Genomic DNA, 21,401 nt, shown 5'->3' on the forward strand with positions numbered 1-21,401 from the left:
ACTCTCCCAAAAGAAAACTCGGACTTGTGGTAACATTTCACTAAGGGTACCTGCTGTAGCACTATTGACAGCAGCAGCTGCAAAACTCTAAATCACCTAAGAATCTAAAAAGATTAGTGAAACAATGGCTATCTATATAATGTGGCATTATGTAGCTGTTCTACAGGTTTTCAATAACTGAGATGGAAAACTCATTAAACAAATCATATAAGTAAGTTCTAGCAGGCTCTCATTTTTATTTAAAATCTATATGCATAAAACATGATTGTTTGCAATAGCTATCATTAAGTATCAATCAAGATGGATGATTCAAAATCCGGTTTTCCTGTATTTTTCCATTTTTATTTACAATAAATATGTATTATATGCTTATATGACTATATTCAATAATCTCACATACACACACACACACATATACACACACAAAAAAAAAACCAGGAGGGGTGTGGGAGTAAATCTGACAAATAGATTATGAAGTACTGAGTTTCTGGCCACGTCTTTTACCCAAAGACCACTGCCACCCTTAAATCTAAGGAACTGCTGCTGTCACTTGAAATCACTACGGCGGCGATGCTGTCTGGGGATCTCATCGCGACATGAAGCCTGAGAGGTGGAACTGAAGCAGATAACACTGCTGACTACGTGACAACAACTCTACTCAATCCCAGCCCTACAACGTATCCACAGTGTACAGGGGCTCTTTATCTGTAAAGTGTGATCAAAGCATCTCATGCATTAAGAATGCTGGGATTTAACTGAATCAACATTTCATAACATTACAGAACCCAACAGGCTCATAGCAAGCCTGGTAAACACTGGTTATTATTCTCTTCCTAAACAGAACTGTTACATGGTGTCTCACTCTGTGTACATAACTAAATGCCTTGGCAAGAAATTCAGGTTAATGTTAATGTTTTGTATATCACTATAAACATACATTACTTCTTACTGTTAAAGCTCATTTATTGGTAACTTAATATTACTCGAAGTTCTAGCAGTAAGATTTCCTGGCATCTTTCATAAGGAGAAAAAGCAGACGACTGGTCCTGAGTAAGTTTACATCTTCACAGCACTCTATGAACAGAAGAAACAGGCTTGGGCTCTAGGACCACAGAACCAGAAGCGCAACTGTCACACATTCATATACTGCACACAACAACTTATGTTTGTCTAGTGTTTTTCCTGACCTGACATAACCAAAATTTAAAATCTGCAAATTCAATGCACCCAACTGCACTGCCAAAAACGATACAGTAACTCTTCATGTTTTACATTTTGAAATCTTCATCTTCCCATAAGCAGAAAATGAAACCAACAAGGAGGATACATTCCTGATCAATTTAATTTGTAAAACGGAGTCCATGCTTCACAGGCAGAACCAGAAGGAAGACAACCCTCCAGGAGCTTACATTTTGTTCATGGTTATTACATAAGGCCAGTGTATGAACACTACCTGAAAACACGTTTTTTTCTAAGTGCAATAATAAATATTAAACTGAAAAGAATTAAGCATTTAAAAATTCTCAAACAGGTACTCGTCAAAATGAGGTAAGTCTAGTGTGTCATTAACTAAAGGATTTAATGCTGAAGTGGAAAAAAACTCATCGAAAATATCAGTCTTCACGGGACTCTCCAAGCTTAACGTTTTAATGCAGGCATTACTTGTTGCTAAGTCTGGCTGAACTTCACATTGATTTTTCTTGCTGGGGCTGCAATAATTATGGTCCTGTCGCAGATGTGTGTTTTGGGGAATATCATTTAACTCACTAGGTACTGGTGCTGGAATACAGTTATCTCCCATTTCCAAGTATCCAAAGTCAACATCTCCATTGTCTGAGAGCTCTGTTGAAACAGTGTTTGTAGGAGACAACAGTTCTGCTAAAATGTCTTCATGAGTCTGACCACTGTATGAGGAAACATCAGAAACAGGAGTGCACCCAGGTTGCTTATCTGCAATATCAATCTGAAACTGCAGCTCATTTAACAAGTCTTCTAACGAGTCACAGTCATTTGGAGACTCACACTGGGACACTTGCTCTAAATGTTCACTTGCAAGTGTTCCATTTTGGGGGGAAGACTTCAGGGTAGCTAATTTCTTCTTTTTGGCTTTTAGTTTTTTAAGAAGTTTTAGTCGAAGTTTATGGATCTGACCTTCAACTGAGTCTCCATGTTTTGCTGAAGAAAGAGGACTGTGGCTGAGGTGAGCTCTATAGGAGGTGTTTTCACACTTCTTCAAACCTTCTGAGGCAGCACTCGAAGCGGGAGCAGCAATTCTAGCAGGTGGAGCAGCCATGTGAGCCGGTGGAGGACCTGGAGCTGCGGTTTTGCTAGCAGGTGGAGGAGCGGCCATGCTAGCCGGCGGAGGAGGAGCTATGCTAGCAGGTGGAGGAGCGGCCATGCTAGCCGGCGGAGGAGGAGCTATGCTAGCAGGTGGAGGAGCGGCCATGCTAGCCGGCGGAGGAGGAGCTATGCTAGCAGGTGGAGGAGCAGCCGGGCGAAGTGGCAGAGGAGCTGGAGGAGCAGCAATTCTGGCAGGTGGAGCAGCCGTGTGAGCCGGTGGAGGAGCTGGAGCTGCGGTTTTGCTAGGTGGTGGAGGAGCGGCTGTGCTAGTAGGTGGAGCAGCTGTGCTAGCTGGTGGAGGAGCGGCCGTGCCAGCAGGTGGACAAGCTGGTGGGGGACTCTGGACCGGAAGTGGCTTACCTGCGTGCCTCCGAGATTTCTTGGATACCTGCTTACCCTTTTGGTTTCTACCTTTACCTTTAAAGCCATCTACACTATTTGCCCTTGTAACGACTGAATGCAGAACAGTGTCTCTATTGCAAGCTGAAACACAGAGTGGCATGAAAGAAGCCCCCCTGCTTAATAAGCCTTTAACCCAACTTCCCACAAATGGTTTCTTCTGATTTTCTTTCAGACACTGACTCTGTAGTGACTTCACTGTGAAGGTCTGGGGTTCTGCTACAGGCTTTTTCTCCTCCAAATTAGAAAGCTGAGATGTAGTGTGTTGTTCTGATTTTAATTCCTCCAATTTTTGTGGAAAGGACTGTTTGAACTGAGCGCTCGTCTCCATTTCTGTTGCCTCCACTCCCTGTGTAAGGACTGCAGCGTGACTGTCACTCACAGATTTAGAACTGCCGCTGTCTCCCGTATTCGGCTGCACTGACGCCATGTTTGTATTTACAACTTGAGATGGAACGCCTAAACCTACACACTGGTCTTGAACTTGTTTTTCTTTACATGGATCTGATACCGAAGAAGCCGTTAGTGAGTCTTGTGATGGTAAAGCTCTGGTTTCGACAATTCCTGTATTTTCTGCTACAGGCTTATTTTCTAAGTTTGGGAAAGACTGAGAGTTCACTTGGACAACAGAGGCGGTTTCCTGGACAGTTTCTTTAAGTGTCAAAGGTAAAACCTTATTGGCAACCCAATCTTTTGGTTCTGGGAGAAAATGATCCCCAGGAGCCACGGCATCGCCTGGTGGAAGAGCGACTGATCTACCTGCAGGGTGAGTCATGGAGGCCGCGCCAGCTGAGGGGGCCGCACGCCCAGGACACAGCGCTGGAGACGCCGGCTGCTCAGCACCAGAAGCGTGCTCATCGCTGGGTTTTTCAAGCAGAAGGCGAGCACCTTCTTTATCTGTCACTTGGGATGTTTTTCTTTCCCAAATAACGATATGGATCTCTGAAGCAGGAATTTCAAATTCTTCATGCCTTTCAGAACACAGGCCTTTTAAGTCATCACATTCCAGCCAACTTCCTGGGGGTTAGGAAAGAAAGTCAAAGAGGGTTACACATTCAAACATCACCATCCTGTGTTAACTCTCTTCTGATCTTTTTAAAACATGGCTGTGTCCTGCTCACCGTCCTTCTCATGTTAAAGTCTTTATTTGGATGACAAAAGTTATGGACTAATATACTCAGAAATCTGAAAAACTGAGGCAATTTTCTGGATAGCTTATACTCTCCCAAAATGTCCACAAAAAACAAGACAATTATGAGCATAATTAACCTTTGGTACTTAGAATACGGTAACAACCAATTTATCCAACTTCAGAAAAGAGTAAGTTGTTCCACATTATGGACTTAGCCAGATAAATGAAAATCATTACTTTAAGTAAAAGCATTTGTTTTAGTTCTTGCATTATTTTGCGTCTGTTTTCTTATTTGTCAAGCGGTAAGAAAGATGGTTGATGACAAGGGACACGTATGAAGACGAGGACTAGCTCTGTGAAGAATCCACTATTTATAGCAATCTGGTCACTGCACAATTTCAGTGGTGTGGTAGGAATGAGAGTCATTAAGTAGTGGTACAACGTGAATGAAGAGATGACCTGTCTTAAACTATCTGTTACAAAAAGAGGAGAACACACAGACACCAGCAGGACAGCTACCCTCAACAACCACCAGCACCACGACCACAGATGAAAACCACCAAGGCTGGCGGGGACCTGGAGACAGTGGAATCCTCGTGCCTTGCTGGGGGAACATCAAGTGGAACAGCTGCAGTGCCACAGTCTGGTGTTTCCTCCCAACGTTGGATGCAGAACTACTCTGAGACCCAGCAAGTGCCCCTGCAGGCACACACCCGAAAGAACTGGACAAAGGGTCTCAGCCACTCGTGCCTTATTATTCACAGCTCATTACACACAGTGCTCGGAGGCGGAAACAACACACATGTCCATCAACAGGTAAGCGGGTAACACAGACAATGGAATCTTACTCAGCCTTTTAAGAAGAGAAAACTTGACAAGCACAACATGGATGCATCTAGAAAGTATGCTAACTGAAATAAGCCAGACATAAACTGAGAAATGTTGTACAATTCCACTTGCATGAGGTACCTAGAGTTGTCAAATTCCTACAGACAAGCAGAATCACTCGGGGGTAGAGGGAAAGGAAGTCCCTGTTTAAGGAAAATTAGTTAGGATGATAGAAAGTTCTAGAAATGGATGGTGATGCACAATACTATGAATGTATTTAATGCTATCCAATTGCACACTTAAAATGTTAAAATTGTAAACTTTGTTATGCTTATCTTACCAAAATAAAAAAATACAAACAAAAAGTACACTAGACAGGTGACAGAGATTAAGAAAGATATATCTAGGGGCCGCACTGTGGCACAGTGGGTTAATGCCCTGGCCTGAAGCGCTGGCATCCCATATGGGCGTTGGTTCAAGATCCAGCTGCTCCACTTCTAATCCAGCTCTCTGGTATGGCCTGGAAAAGCAGTGGAAGATGGCCCAAGTCCCTGCATCCATGTGGGAGACCCGGAAGAGGCTCCTGGCTTCAGATTGGCACAGCTCCAGCCATTGTGGCCAATTAGGGAGTGAACCATCGGATGGAAGACCCCCCCCCCCTCTCTCTACCTCTCCTCTCTGTGTAACTCTGACTTTCAAATAAATGAATCTTTAAAAAAAAAAGAGGAAAGTATAACTATACTTTATTTATGGTCATGTGATAACTGGGACAAGTTAACCAAAGGCTGGGATGAATAACAGCTTCTTAATAACAATATCTGTGTTTTTATTACTGGCTTTTCAAAACAACTCACACTTTCCCTTTATACATCAATATCTATATTTCTATGACATATAAAGTAACTACAAAAAGTAAACTGTCATGGAAATTGTAGAACAGCAAATATGTGCTCTCTTTCTACAAAACCTAATGTGATCAATTAAAAAAAAGTTATATTAACACCATCCTACCTACTATACGACATTTTTCTACTCTCTGAATTGTAATAGTGAGCATGCAAACCACTGTATTTCTTCTAAGGAGTAGTTACTTTAAAAAACACCACACTTAAAAACACACACACACACACACACACACACTTTAAGGCCGGCACTGAGCGTAGCGGGTAAAACCACTGCCTGCAGTGCTGGAATCCCATATGGGTGCTGGTTCGAGACCTGGCTGCTGCTCTTCTGATCCAGCTCTCTGCTGTGGCCTGGGAAAGCAGAAGATAACACAAGTCCTTAGGCCCCTGCACCCGCGTGGCAAGACTCAGAGAAAGCTCCTGGCTTCAGATGAGCGCAGCTCCGGCCACTGCGGCCAACTTGGGAGTGAACCAGTGGAGGGAAGACCTCTCTCTCTCTCTCTCTGCCTCTCCTCCTCTCTCTGTGTAACTATAACTTTCAGATAAATAAGTAAATCTTTTTAAAAAACCAAAAACACCACACTTTAGCAGCAGAGAGGGGACAACCGCTTTAAGGGAGAAGAAGAATGTTTACAAGGTTCATCTTAAATACTCAAAGTGTGCTAAGTTTCCCTTTTCCCTTCCTTCTACACACACTCCTACCTTCTCAGAAAAACATTTCTAGGAGTGAGATAGAAAACTACTGGCTCGTAAACACATGATGCATCTGTCCTTCACTTTGTTAGGACAAGAAAAGATCTTAAGTGTACAGGGACAGAAGAGCTCGATCTTAGGTTTCAAAGGTTTCCTAGAAGGAACTCATTCTGAGGAACAGGGAAGGTTAGGAGAGGAGAAAGGGATCTACTCTCGATGCTTCAGGCCAACTCAGTTATTAGTAGACTGGGCAATTTCCAAAGTATCCCCAGTGACTAAGTGAGACTGACAAAGGTCCAAGACCCAGCACAGCTTTTTAAAAACTACCCCAAAGGGGAAAATTAAAAACAAGATTAATATGCTTATTAAAATATAAGATATGATGCGAAGTAAACTGAGTGCATAAGTCACAAATAGAAATAAGAGTTCTCTAATAGTTAAGTTACAAAAAGGAAAATTAAATGAACTGCTAACCCTCCCACAGAACAAAAACAAAACCACTCACTAAGTATGTGGTTTATGTAGATGCATATGTACAAAATACCTGACCCCTCCATTTTTTTTCTATGCTCAGTAAAACTCTGAGATTTTTGTTGGTCTGCATCAGTTGTTCTCTATCAAAAGTGCACTTTAGAACCACCTGAGGAGCTTCTACAACATTAATGATATTTGGGGCAATCTTTAAGACTGATCATTGGTCTGGAGTAGAGCCTGAAAATTTTTTAAGCAAACCAACTGATTCTTATATGCTGTCAGGGTGGGAACCAGGCTGTGCATGAAGCGGACTTTTTACTCCCTGCCATGAACAGCAAGCTAAAGTAAGCAGGTTTTGTTTTTATGTTGTGGAGAATTACTTCTATCCAAATTGTAATGGAGGGTGATACTTTAAGGTAATAATTATATTCATAATGTAAGTTTCAGTTTGTAAAGCACTTTTGTAATCCAGTATTTTTAATGACTTTCATCTATTAGAAAGGCCTGTCCGTATAATGCAGTATTGTGCCATCCATCCAAACATCCCTCTGGGAGGATGTAAAAAGTGCCCAAACAACAGGGAACAGTTACATCAAAGTGACCCCTTACCAACGGCCTGATATAAAACGTTCAGGGGGTTCAGCTGCCTAAGGCAAAGTAAACACTCAGAAAAATAAACTAACAAACTACATTAGACAAACAGAAGGGGAAAAAACTTTCAAAACTCATGAACTGTACTTATTTTTGAGAATCTTATATAAATAAAGCTGTTAGCAAACTATGCATTTCAGATATTCTATTTAACAGTGACAGGGGGCTATACTGTCTAATAATAATTCTAGAGGGGCTAGTGCTGTGGTGTAGCAGGTAAAGCCGCCATCTGCAGTACCAGCATCCCATATGGGCACCGGTTCAAGTCCCGGCTGCTCCACTTCTGATCCAGCTCTCTGCTATGGCCTGGAAAAGCAGTGGAAGATGGCCCAAATGCTTGGGCCCCTGCACCCGCATGGGAGACCCAGAAGAAGCCCCTGGCTCCTGATCGGTGCAGCTCCAGTCATTGCGGCCAATTGGAGAGTAAACCAAAGGACGGAAGACCTCTCTCTGTCTCTGCTTCTTCTCTCTCTGTGTAACTCTGACTTTCAAATAAATAAATAAATCTTTAAAAAAAAAAAAAAAAGAAGTGGAACAGCCCAGACTTGAACCGGCACCCATATGGGAACCCTGCCCTTAAAAAATATAATCATCATCCTAGAAACAGATGTGTACTATTTTGCTTACACTAACAATTACATACTAAATACAACTTTTTCAATTAAAATTAAACTTTTTCAATTAAAAACCTCAGAGTGATGAACTTCCTCTGCAAGAGATTTATGCAGCATCCACAAAATTGAAATTCTGGGACCTGCACTGTGACTTAGTGGGTTAACCTGCTGCCTCAGATACCAGCATCTCACATAAGCACCAGTTTGCATCCCAGCTGCTCCATTTCCAATCCAGCTCCCTATTAATAGCCTGGGAAAACAGCAGAATATGGCCTAAGTTTTTGGATGAAGCTCATGGCTTTGGCCTGGCCCAGCCTTGGCCCTTGCGGCATGAACCAGTGGATAAAAGATCTTTCACTGTCCCTTTCTCGCTCTGTAACTCTGCCTTTCAAATAAAATCAATCAATCCCTTAAAAAATTAAACATATATTACTCATAAAATTAAAAAATAAAAATATGAAGTGGAAAACAAGCAAACTGTAAATGGACAGTACATGATCTCATCCTTTGTCTAAAAAGGAAATACTTATAGCAGAGATCCATGCTATAAGAAAAAGGAAGAACATAAAGGTACTTCAAAAAGTTCATGGAAAATCAAATTAGAAGTTTATTTTGCTGCACTTACCATCAGCATCTAAAATCCAGGTTATAAAATGATTACTTGCTTGGTACTGAATTATAGACTTTATTTCATAAAGACATCCTTCCAAATGAAATGCATAGCGCTGCAAGTCCTTCTGTGGCAAGCCTTCTACAAAGTGCACCATGAATATGGGAGACACTCTGTGGAGAACAAAGGCAAGAAAATTCAAACAAATTCAACGCCATGTGTCTGCTCATACAAAGACGGGCTGAAGCAAACTAGTCACACATAATACGTTCAAGGCAAACTGCACTAATTTTTCTTGAGCACCTCCAGATGTGTGCCTTAATTAGAAATGGAGAACTTGCTCTAAGAAATATGTAACATTAAACCCTTTTCAGAATGGTATCAATGACAGTTGGAAGCCATCAGGCAGTAAGAATCTAACACAGACCATTAAACAAAAATTGCTCAAGTAAGAAGCAATGCTGCTTTGGCTTATAGAAGATTTCATGCGAGGTACATGGTAGAATTAAAGGGAAAAATCCAGACCTTTCAGAATTTTCTTTGGCATCAAGTGCCCAAATCAAATTAACTGCTTTTGTTAGGTAGAGTAGGTAATGCATGAAACGAAGCAATAAACCTGTGATATTCAAAGTCACATTAATTTGGTTTATTTCTTTCAGCTATCTCTGGAAGTAGAGAAGTCTACCAAACCAAAATTTTCACAGAGGAAAAGTTTCTAAATAGAGAGGAAGATACAGCATCCTGGCTGATTTACTACAAACTGTAAGACAACCATCATTCCTAAATGCATTTTACTATCAGAGCAACATGCCAAAACAGAAAATAGAACCCAGAGACAGGCCTCAAAAACCAAATTTAACAAAGCCCTCAGGATTTAAGAAAAATGTTGAATATCCCTTTTCCCAATATTTGAACAGCTGTCAAAACTTACTTATCTTATTAAAATATATTCAGCTGAAATGAACTGGAATCAATGTCCAAAATGAAGATTATTTAGACTGACAAGAGATAATTTGTAAATTATTCCTTGTCAATCATTTTGTCAGAGAATAATCAAGTCCTCAAATTTTAAGTGCCTATACAGAAGAAGCCCTGCAAACTCTACAGCACTATGTCCTACTGTTGTTTCTACCACATTTATTTCAATGAATCTGAGATGTCACCGACTATAAAATGTGCTACCATGAAAAAACCAGACTACATCATGCCATCAAATTTGAGATGTACTCCCATTTCAGGTATGTTAAAACGTGAGGTATGTGTCCTTATGTCGATGATCCACAGTAAAAATAGATACACGTTCACAGCTCACTTTGCAAGCTTTTTATACCTAAGAGTTAATTAAAAATATTTTAAAATAAAATATTTATAATATCAAGTTCTGTTGGCCTCATATAAAACCTCTCAAGACATCTTCTGAGCTAGTTGACAAAGGCATTAATAATAAGTAAAGTAATGCATTAAGATCATCTGACATATTTTTGTAAATTCGAGTCTTCTAAACTCCCCTGTGGCAAATTAGTAAAAGTAAAAACCAAGATTAAAACCTGCACCCTGGGTATAGTGGATAAAGCTACCACCTGTGACGCCTATATCCCATATGTATGAGTCCCAGAAGCTCCACTTACGATCCAGCCCCCTGCCTGAGAAAGCAGCAGAGGATGGCCCAAGTGTTTGGGCACCTGCACCCACGCTGGAGACCAGGAAGAAGCTCTTGGCTCTTGGCTTTGGACTGGCCAGGATCCAGCCATTGTGGCCATTTGGGAAATGAACCAGCAGATGAAAGGTCTCTCTCTCTCTCTTTGTAACGCTGACTTTCAAATAAATAAATGAATTTTTTTTATAAATTATGACTTAGATTTATTTATTTTTTTAATTTGACAGATAGAGTTAGACAGTAAGAGAGGGAGACAGAGAGAAAGGTGTCCCTTCCGTTGGTTCACTCCCCAAATGGCTGCTATGGCCGGCACTGTGCTGATCCGAAGCCAGGAGCCAGATGCCTCCTCCTGGTCTCCCATGCGGGTGCAAGTGCCCAAGCACCTGGGCCACAGCAGAGAGCTGGACTGGAAGAGGAGCAACAACCAGGACTAGAACCCGGCACTCATATGGGATGCCGGCACCACAGGCGGAGGATTAACCAAGTGAGCCACGGCGCTGGCTCCTGGCTTTGGATCAGCATAGCTCTGGCCGTGGCAGCCATTTGGGGGATGAACCAACGGAAGAAAGACCTTTCTCTCTGTCTCTTTCTCTCACTAACTCTGTCAAAAAGAAAAAAAATTTAAAAAATCTGCATCCTGCACACTTTCTTGGATTTAACAGACATTCAAACTCTAGTTGGATATAGATTCCCCTGGATACCAAGAAATGACCTGCCCGAAACCTCCAAAGCCAGAGGAGGTAGAAATTTGATTTTCTTATCCAGCACAAAAGGGAAGACAACCATCAGGGCAATTGTATCCATTTTAAAACATCCTCTTAATTACACCAGCCACTCAGCCAAAATATCACCTGGCCACCAAAGTTAAGCAGGGCTCATGTGGAGCAAGACAACAGAGAGAAGAACCACAAATCTTTCTGGCGTTTCTGCTACTTCAGCCACATAGAGGCGAGCCCTCAGAATGTCCTCCTAGCGTTACTTTCCATTAGTATGAAACTTGATAGGTTTCACATGCCAAACAGAGCTCACGTTCCTTTTCTCTAACGCTGGGATGCACCTTGTAACTGATGGCACGCAGTTAAGTAGGCAGCGTTTTTTCAATGGCATATTAAAAAAAAAAAAAAAAAAAAAAACAACAACACAGTGCAATGTGTGAACACTGGTATCCTGGAGTCAATCAAATAAAGCATTCACTCCGTCCTTCTTTCCTTTTTCATTTTCCTCTTTAGATCCCCTAGAACAGGAGTGGGGAACCTCTTTTCTGTCAAGGGCCATTTGGACATTTCTAACATCATTTGCGGGGCATACGAAATTATCAACTTAAAAATGAGTCTGCTAGAGATGTACTGAATGTTGTGTCCCACCTGCAGTTGCCTTTGCAGGGCTGGACCAGATGAATTCACAGGGCAGGACATCCCCACACCTGCCCTGGAATCTAGTGTCCCTGGAAGTTACAGAATTCTCCTACTCAAAATTACAGCTTGTCTCATTTCCAGCCTCTCAGGCCAGGGTGGAACTTTACCCCTTGTTTGGTACTCAATTTCATTTTCAAGCTTCTTCCTTCCTGCAATGCCTGCAGTATCAATCAGAGATGAAGCTCAGAGTTGACAGCAAATTAGGTACTGCTTCAACCACAGGAAAATTACATGGGACAGATTAAGAGAACTAGAATCTAGAGTCAACAAGAGATTTCAAGCTAAGATCCATTTGCATTCAACTGAAGTGGCACTGGACTCCTACTTAAGGATCTACCCTTAGGAAAAGAAAACAGAACAGAGAGAAAACAGCACAAGAGAACTGTGCTAGTTATCTACTCCCCAAACACAGCAGGGATATGAGTTCCTGGTCTCATAAAGAGCACTCACATCTTGTGCTAGTGGTTTGAAGTGTAAGTTTTTAATTTCCTTTCCAACTAGTGGAATAATGCCTATTTTCGAAAATGCAATTTTAACAAGATGTATATATGTGCATCTGAACTGTAATAATTAGGCTTTAGAGAGAAAATAAATGCAAATGTAATTTTTAAGTCTCATTATACTTCACATCTATCATATCACTACTGCAACTATTTCAGACTGATAAAAAATGAAAAATTGTGAATGAAATCAACTGTAACCCAAATAATTAGAATTGGTTCCTATTAACTGTAACAAGAAAATACCTCTTTAGAAAAGTACAGCTGCTCAAAGGTTTGCAAGCTGTACTTTGGAGGTAGTATAAGGATCTTATAAAGAATAAAGAGGAGCTGGCTGTGGGGAGCAACTCGGACTAGACTAAGTTACTGGAATTAAGACTTATTCTATGCATCTGCTCTCCCACAATATGGCGCTGAGAAGGGAGAAACAGCTTCTACACAGCTGCCTCCAGTTCAACCAATAAACTGTAGGACCTGCTCCTGATTGGAGGAGAGCAGCGTACTCGGCGTGTGGGTAGCAGAGTTGGGATTGGCGGAAGAGGACTATAAAGGAGGAGAGAGACAACATGCACCAGGAACATCTAAGGGGAACATCTATCTGAAGGAACACCTGTGCAGCCCCTGAGAGAGCCGGCTGGCGGTGTACCGCTCCCCCCGCGGAAGTGGGGAATGTGGCAGGGGGAACCGCCCTTCCACGGAGGTGGAAGGGTCGGTAGCCAACCCGGGAAGAACCAGCAGCAAACCTGGGGAGGGCCAAGCAGACAAAAGAACAGCGCAGGGTCCTGTGTCGTTCCTCCACGAAGATGGGGAGCGACATAATGGTGCCATGACTCGGATATGAAGCCTAGGCAGGGTTTAGTGTCGCTCCTCCACGAAGAGGGGGAGCGACACTGGCACTGTGGCATAGCAGATAAAGCTGCTGCCTGTGGCACCTGTATCCCATATGTATGCCAGTTCAAGACCCGGCTTGCTCCATTTCTGATCCAGCTCCCTGTTAATGCACCTAGGAAAGCAGTGGAGGATGTCCAAGTGCTTGGGCCCTTGTACCCATCTGGGAGACCCAGAGGAGGCTCCTGATGGCCCAGATCCAGCCACTACAGCCGTTTAGCAAGTGAGCTAGCGGACGGAGGATCTCTCTGTCTTTGCCTTGCATGCTCTCTGTAATTCTGCCTTTCAAATAAAATAAATCTTAAAAAAAAAAAAAAAAAAAAAAAAAAACAGGAATAAAGCATTTCCTATCAAGCAATGAGGATTTAGATAAATTATAGCTATTTTATATATCAGTATCCATTCAAACTTTTGCAGAGGAGCTTAAATCAAAAAGCCTCCATATCACTGTAACACATTGAATAAGCTCTGTAAGCACAGAAATGTCTTATTTCTACCACTTCCCTATTCTTTACAAAGAGTTGCTTAATAACTCACTGTTGAAAGTGAGTTTAAATACACGTTTCAAATGCTGATCCACAGCAGTGTACGACCAGACTCCTGAAGGAGACTGTAATGAGGTTCACTTCAAGAGTTTGGGAAGTAAATAAACAGTTTTGGAAGTAAATAAAATCTGGTTCAGGGATCTTGGTGCTCCATGATTCCTAAACAATTTACTTGAAGACATGAAATGAGTTTTGATCCACTAGGCGCCATTCACCTGATTTATCAATGGATTCCTTTTCTAATGGGGACATAACAGAGATGTGGATTATCTAAGACAAGGTGTTCTATTACTTTTTAGAATGTTGCATGATAGAATTACCCATATATCATGATGGATATAATTGCTTTTAAGTGAATTCCTAAAGACTATATTAAATCTATTTTTAAATTTCAGCAGGTACAAACAAATCGTTATGAAAATTTCCAAGTAAAAAACTACAAAGGGCTTATATAAAGATCTTATCATTTAAATGAAATTTTACACTAGTTCAATTTACTTTTGAATATATGGAAAATATTCGAATTACAAATTTTGTTCATAAATTGGCCTCTCAGTTATTAAAGCAAATTTTCCAATGAAACAGTTTTACCTAATAGATACATTTCCAGACTACAGCATGAATCTTTAATGTAAAGTAAAAACAACATACTAGTATAATTAAACAGTTAATGCTGCAATGAAACAATTAACAGATCAAACAAAGTAACAGAATGAGTCTATCTTCTATCATTAGGCTTGAGAAAAAGCAGGTATAACCAAAAAATGATAAACCCCAAGAAGTCTGAAGCCATGCAATGGCCCAGTGCAGGATGACAGACGGTCACACGCTGCCGCCCTTCCACCTGCCTTCTCAACAAGGAAAGGGCATCAGAGAGGCTCCCTCAACTTGCTCCCAAAGCTTGGACAGCAGAAAGCCAAGATTACAGACTTCTGGTTAAGCACAGCTCCTCTTCCTTCCCATTCAAATGCTATGGGATACAGTGAAGGACAAAGAGGAAAAGGAGGCAGGCATGCAAAAGAGAAGTCAGCAAATTCAGAAGACAAAAACCGACAGACAAGCGGTACCTCGCAGGGCAGATGGCCCAGTGGTAATGGCAGTGCTACAGAGTGGCCATACTAAGAAGAGCTTATTTGGCCCACTGGAGCCCTATAAGATTCCATGTTTGCAGATTACAGATGCCCTGGAACAAGGGGATGAGGCCCTGGGCTAGAAACTAGAAGAATGACTCCAACTATATAATGAAGAACGCCCTGAACATAAGCACCACATGCTTGGCTAAGAGGGAATAATGATGTATACAATGGTACTTCTAGAAGTTTCTGGAGGCTGGTGCTGAGGCCTAGTAGGTTGAGCCTCTGTCTGTGCAGCCAGTTCAAGTTCTGGTTGCTCCACTTCTGATCCAGCTCCTTACTGGTGGCCTAGAACAGTGGAGGATGGCCCAAGTGCTTGGGACCCTGTACCCATGTGGGTGACCAGTAAGAAGCTCCTGGCTCCTGGCTTCACATTGGCCATTTGGGGAGTGAACCAGCAGATGGAAGATATTTCTGTCTCTCCCTCTGTGACTCTGCCTCTCAAAAGATTTATTTATTTATTTATTTGAAATTCAGAGTTACAGAGAGAGAAAGAGAGGTCTTCCATCTGCTGGTTCACCCCCCAAATGGCTACAACAGCTGGAGCTAGGCTGATCCAAAGCCAGGAGCCAGGAGCTTCTTCCAGGTCTCCCAAACGGATGCAGGGGGCCCAAGGACTTGGGCCATCTTCTACTGCTTTCCTAGGCCAAAGCAGAGAGCTGGATTGGATGTGGAGCAGCCGGGACTGGAACCAGCACCCATATGGAATGCCGGCACTGTAGGCGTTGGCTTTACCCGCTATGCCACAGCACCAGCTCCAAAAATAAATTAAAAAAAAAAAAAAAAAAAAAAAGTTTGTGGAAAATGAAGTCTATTTGGATTAAAAAAGCCTAAAACCCATGCATAGTTTTTTCATAATGTACACTATTTTTCATTTAAGAAATTTTTATTGGTAAGATGATATGAGATACAAAGATGAACAATGCACACTTTATACGAGCTTTTTGAAGACCTTTGAATCCATAAAAACACAAGTACCCTGCAAGTACTAACTTAGCCAAATACATTATCCCACTGGAAGGACAACGATGGGGCCAAGGTTTGGTATTAAAAACCTAGTCTTCAACTACTATAAAAGGAGAACAAAGTGCATACAGCAGAGCAAATGAATCATTTGAAATACCACAATTCAGTGGACCCTTCATAGGGGGTAGAAGTGGGATTGGCTCCAATCTGTGGATGCTCAAGTCTCTAATATAAAATAGTACAGTATTTGCACAGCCCATGCATGTCCTCCCATATACTTCAAATCATCTCTAGATTACTTATAATAGCTAATACAACGGAAATGCTCTGTAAAATAACTCTTCTATATTGTTTAGGGAATAATGACAAGGGCAAAAAGTCTTTCCATGTTATTGCAGATACAGTTCTAAAAAAACATAATTTCAATGCAAGGTTGATGGAATCCACAAAAGGAAGGGTTGACTGCACTACCTTAAGGCTGAAGCCCGGAGGCAGGGAAGACTGCCCCTCCTCCCTTTTAAGCCTTTGGGTAGTATTACCTGAACGAGTATTTATGCTTCAATGAGAATAACCCTTTGAAGAGATGCTGCGGACTTTCTGGCACATTCAAAGGCATCGCTGGTTCTTTATTAAACCAAATTGTATCTCAAAACATTCCCTTAATTGAAGAGTTAGAGATAAGGACACTGAAAATGAAGGTTAAAGATGTGTGAGTGCATGAACAAGACAGACTGCTGAAGCTGTAACTGACCCGAGAAGTTTAAAAAGACAGGACTTTTGGTGACACCAGAAAAGATAATTCTGACCAACTATTCCACTGTGGAAAAACAAAAAAGCTGGCAAAATGCAATCAAAACACATCTGCTTGAGGACGGCAGAAGACTTCCAAGATGATGAAGAATTAGCAGGCCGAGATCTAGGAAAAAATGAAAATGCACACAGATGAGCCTGTAGTTCATCTTGGAATCATCTTAGTTCTTGAAATCAGATTAAGGAGATCTCAGAATCCTAGTGACTTCAGGCACTTGGCATGAGAAAAAAACTGAAGTTTAATATCCTTAAAGATGTGGAGGCAGGAGGTGGGGGTGGCAGAAAGAAGGAAAACTGTAGGAGAACAGGGCCAGACAATCCCCCGAAGTCAGCTCTGCCGCCGAGTGTCACCCTGGAAGGTATCAGCTAGTACACTGATTAACAGAAGCATCTGGTGATCCTAAGTGTGCGTTCACCCAAACTTCTGAAACGTAAGTTGTAGTCGCCATTCTGAATACCACACATTAAAAAAATTTATATAAATCCACCCTCATTTTGTTTTAAAAATTGTAAGAAAATTTTAACTCACTTTTCTAATACCATTTTTCTTATTTGTGATTTATTGTTGCAATTGTTACAAGGACCGAAATGGGCAGCATTAAGAGGGTGCCACTCAGGGATGACATTTGTGAAAGTGACCAGACTCTTCGTACACCTATGAAGAAAGAAGACATAATTTAAGTTCATGTATGTAACTTCAGCCAATGCCTAAAACTAATGGCACTCCCTTTATTGCTTATTCATATTTTCATATTTCCTCAAATCACATTATCAACATGGTAGTGGAGCTCCCTGGCCCTAGTGACGAAGTTCTCTGAAGACTCCTCACATCACCAACAGTCTCTCAGCTATAAGGCAAAGCAAGAAAGCGACAAAGGCAGTTTCCAATAGCAGCACAGATAATCCTCTGGGATGGGGGGCACTGCCCTATGCACTGTGGGATGTTTTGCATTGTCCCTGGCCACTACTCACCAGAGGCCAACCCCAGCTGTAATAACTGATGCCTCCAGAAATTGCCAAATGGCCTATGGCTGGGGCAGGGTGGGGAGCCCCTACTTGAGCAGCACTATTCTAAGGTGGTCAGTTATAAAGCGTTCATCCCTGACTCAAACAACTCCATGTGGCTGGCATTACTGACACCAAAAATGAAAAGAGGCATCTGCATCGTAACTGCCGTGCCAGGTGCCCACCCCAGACACGTCTCTCCCTTGAGCTCTCGGAGCTTTTGCTATGCACCTCTCAAGTGCAGCTACTACCTTGCGTTCAAAGATAATGGAAAGCAGCCCAAAGATCAACTAAATGACTAAGTTACTGGCCCTCCACTACGTGTTCATATATTATCTTCCCAACCCACAGGCTGAATGTGGCCAGGACAAATATTTCCAGAGGAGTCACTAGAACACAGGACACACTCAATGAAAAGCTGTGAAACCAAGATGGAGAGTCTAGAAAAGCTGGAATTGGGCTGATTTTCATCATGAAGCTTGTTCACAGTATTTAAGACCCAGGCAGTAACTAGGGAGCAGACCACAGTGAGAGTCTTGGAGGCCAGGAAAGCCCTGGCGTGCCTGCAGGTTCTGCCACTTACTAGTGTGTCACCTCCGGCACCGGCTGAGCCCCTTTCAAGCTTTGGTGTCCTATTTGTCAAGTGAGGATAACAGGACCTCCCGCACGGACTACAATCAGATAACTGAGGTCCATCAATGACAGACTAGAAACGGGTGTCTGTCTTCATCCTCACAAAAGGTGTTGAGTAAAAGGTTAATTCTTACCCTGTTCTAGTAGTCTTAAGCTTACCGGTAAAAAAACAAATACTTTTCTGTTGCGTGTGTTCCCTAGCACAGTCTCCCAGACTCAACAACATCTGACTGCTCCCTAAATACCTAAGAAGAATCTCATGAGTTAGGCACCACCTAAGCAATAAACTTCTCTCAGGGCAAAGGAATGCGAATTATCTCTATGAACTACTGCCAGCCTCTAGGAGTTTCTATGATGTTAAAAACGTAAAGTAAACAACAAATAAATACTCTGCTCTTTAACAGAGGAGTTGACAATGGAGTTATGAGAGCAGAGAATCTAAAGGGACACTCTCAACAGCAATCTATGAGACCATGGGCTTTGGATCCTTCCAGCTCCTAGCAGCAAGCGAGCTGCAGTTTGTGTCTTCAGTCTCAGTGCTGGAAAGACTTTGAGGTGTAGTGGGAAATTCGGTCAAGGGTAAAGAAATCAGGGAGAGCAGTATTCAAATGTGATCCTGACAATCATTTTCAGTAGATGAACTCCCTTTAAAAACACTCACCCACCTGTGTTGATACTGGTGTCCACACTGGGAACATTCAAAGTCCCAGGAAAAAGAATATGTGAAGAGCTTTTCAATGTGGGGCTCTAGTTTTAAGAGCAGGGGAAATGCGAACACAGGGCTTTCCATGTCACCTTCAATTGAAAGAGAAAAATCATTGTTCATAAGTAACAGTTACAAAAGGCAAACAAAACTGCTGTCTTTTCTCACTATAGAGACAGAGTTGTCACTCACATTTGGGTGGGGCACATTTCTGGAATCATCGCTCTAAAAATGCCCAGCATGATTTAGTTATCACCTCAGTCTATTTCTTTTTTTATTTACTTATGTACTTATATTTTTTAACTTTTATATAATGAATATAATAAATTTCCAAAATACAGCTTATGGATTACAATGGCTCCCCCCCATAACTTCCCTCCCACCCACAACCCTCCCCTCTCCCGTTCCCTCTCCCCTTCCATTCACATCAAGATTCATTTTCAATTATCTTTATATACAGAAGATCAATTTAGCCAATTTAGCATATATTAAGTAAAGATTTCAACATTTTGCACCCACACAGAAACACAAAATGAAAAATACTGTTTGAGTACTAGTTATAGCATTAAATCACAATGTACAACACATTAAGGACAGAGATCCTACATGAGGAGTAAGTGCACAGTGACTCCTGTTGTTGACTTAACAAATTGACACTCTTGTTTATGGCATCAGTAATCACCCTAGGCTCTTGTCATGAGTTGCCAAGGCTATGGAGGTCTTTTGAGTTCGCTGACTCTGATCCTATTCAGACAGGGTCATAGTCAAAGTGGAAGTTCTCTCCTCCCTTCAGAGAAAGGTACCTCCTTCTTTGATAGACCGTTCTTTCCACACCTGTCTATTTCAACAACAAAAACTACAGAAGACCCACACCACCTTCTCAGATAGCTAGCTATTCTCAGAACTATAAAAACTTTAGCATATATTGAAACAAAGGTTACACAGTTTGCTACAGACACTAACAAAATATAACCAGTGAAAATGTTAAAATATCAAAATTGGATAAAATCACTGAAACACCATTTCTACTCCAATTCTCTCCTCTGACCTTGGAGAAGGCATGACACACGGGGTTAAAGGGCCAGGCTTGAATCGCCCACCTCCTCATCTCCAACAACTGTAAGCCTGAAGAAGATCTGAATGTTGTTGTCACTAAAGCAAACACTGCATAGTAGATGGTAGCTTCCAGCTTGGAGATCAGCAAGTATGTTAAATGGGAAGATGTACATTCTTACATTCCTCCTCCAGGTGGTTTCTCTCCTTCCTATCCTTCGGGGTGCTAGGCTGCAGCCTTCCTGGGCTGGCCCTGCACAGTTAAGAGTCCTTCCAACTCCTCCCTCCTCAGGACAGAGTTGCACTTTCACAGTCCAGTTGTCTCACTACCCTGGAACTACAGCTGCCCAGAATGTGTTACTGCCTAAGCATATACTGTAAATACCTGTAGTTAAAATGGCGATTTAAATAGTCATCTTTAGGGTACAGTCCCATTGCTATTTTTGTACAAAAACATAAAACCCAAATGAAATATTCTGTATAAATAGAAATACAAGTGATCTCGAAATGAGTGTTCAACGCCATATGCATAAACAGTATGCAGTACAGCATGAATTTGTAATTAGTCCCCAGCCTTTAAATGTGTACTGTATCACAATTCAGTATTAACTGAAAAAGCAAACCATCTGCATTTCCTAACAATAGAATATTCAGGTGGAAAATACAGAAAGTTCTCAATGAAACAACCAAAACACACTGTTAGCTATATGGTTATAGATAATTTTAGGCTATTTATATAGTTCCTAAATTAATCATCTTTTTCCTTTGATTACAAATTCTATGGGTACTAAGCATAAAACAGCTTAACTAGAGAACATAAAATACCAATACCTAATTTAAATCTAAGCCTCTGCCTAACTAAGTGACTTTTTGCTCCCACGATCAACATCTACTCCCATCCCAACTCCTAATCTAGTCTGTGCATTTCCTTAAAACACCACTGCCAAGATGCAAAGCTTTTAGTGACTCTTTTCTGACTATTCAAGTTTTCTTGTGTGTTAATTATTCATTAATATCTTTAGGCCACTTTTCTGTCAGGTTATCTTTTTTTTTTTTTGACTGATGTTCAAGAGTTCTTTGTTGGATATCATTTCTTTGTTCTACCTTTGCCCAGAGGTCTGACATTTTAATGTAATCATATTTATCAATTTTTTCTTCATCTTATTTAAGTGAAATCATCACTTAACATGTAATAAAAGTTAAATTATCACTTATATTTTCTCCCAAAGTTTCACTTCTCTGCTTTTCACACCGAGGTCTTTAAATATGTTCATGTTTCCTTTTACTTATGGTGGGAAGCAGGGCTCCAACGTTCCCTTATATCAGCAACCAATAGTCTCAGTACCATTTCCTTACTGTTCCTCTCCATTTACCTGCATTACCAACTCTGTTACCATATGAAGTAGCAAAAGGGGAGGTTTCTAGCTACACTCCATTCCACCAGACA

The 21,401-nt window shown here is 41.4% G+C and overlaps 1 protein-coding gene across 6 annotated transcripts in view; it reads right to left on the reverse strand.

Annotated features, from left to right (window-relative positions):
• Nucleotides 1–212: 212 nt before the first annotated feature.
• USPL1 (ubiquitin specific peptidase like 1) overlaps nt 213–21,401 on the reverse strand; it is a 41,920-nt gene continuing 20,731 nt past the window's right edge. For 3 of the 6 annotated variants that reach the window (XM_070049062.2, XM_070049059.2, XM_089304265.1), the window contains 5 exons: nt 18,864–18,993; nt 17,090–17,215; nt 16,502–16,666; nt 8,662–8,819; nt 213–3,756 (listed from right to left, as the gene is read on the reverse strand). In XM_070049062.2, the coding sequence (XP_069905163.1) occupies nt 1,514–3,756; nt 8,662–8,819; nt 16,502–16,666; nt 17,090–17,215; nt 18,864–18,993 (2,822 nt within the window). In that variant the 3' untranslated portion in view covers nt 213–1,513. Of the gene's footprint in view, nt 3,757–8,661; nt 8,820–16,289; nt 16,432–16,501; nt 16,667–17,089; nt 17,216–18,863; nt 18,994–21,401 lie in introns of those variants that run through there. The other 3 variants (XM_070049063.2, XM_070049061.2, XM_089304266.1) reach the window with 2 other exon arrangements.

The sequence above is a fragment of the Oryctolagus cuniculus genome, chromosome 9 (genome assembly GCF_051225735.1).
Source record: "Oryctolagus cuniculus isolate XC-2025 breed Fujian yellow rabbit chromosome 9, ASM5122573v1, whole genome shotgun sequence".
NCBI lineage: Eukaryota > Metazoa > Chordata > Mammalia > Lagomorpha > Leporidae > Oryctolagus > Oryctolagus cuniculus.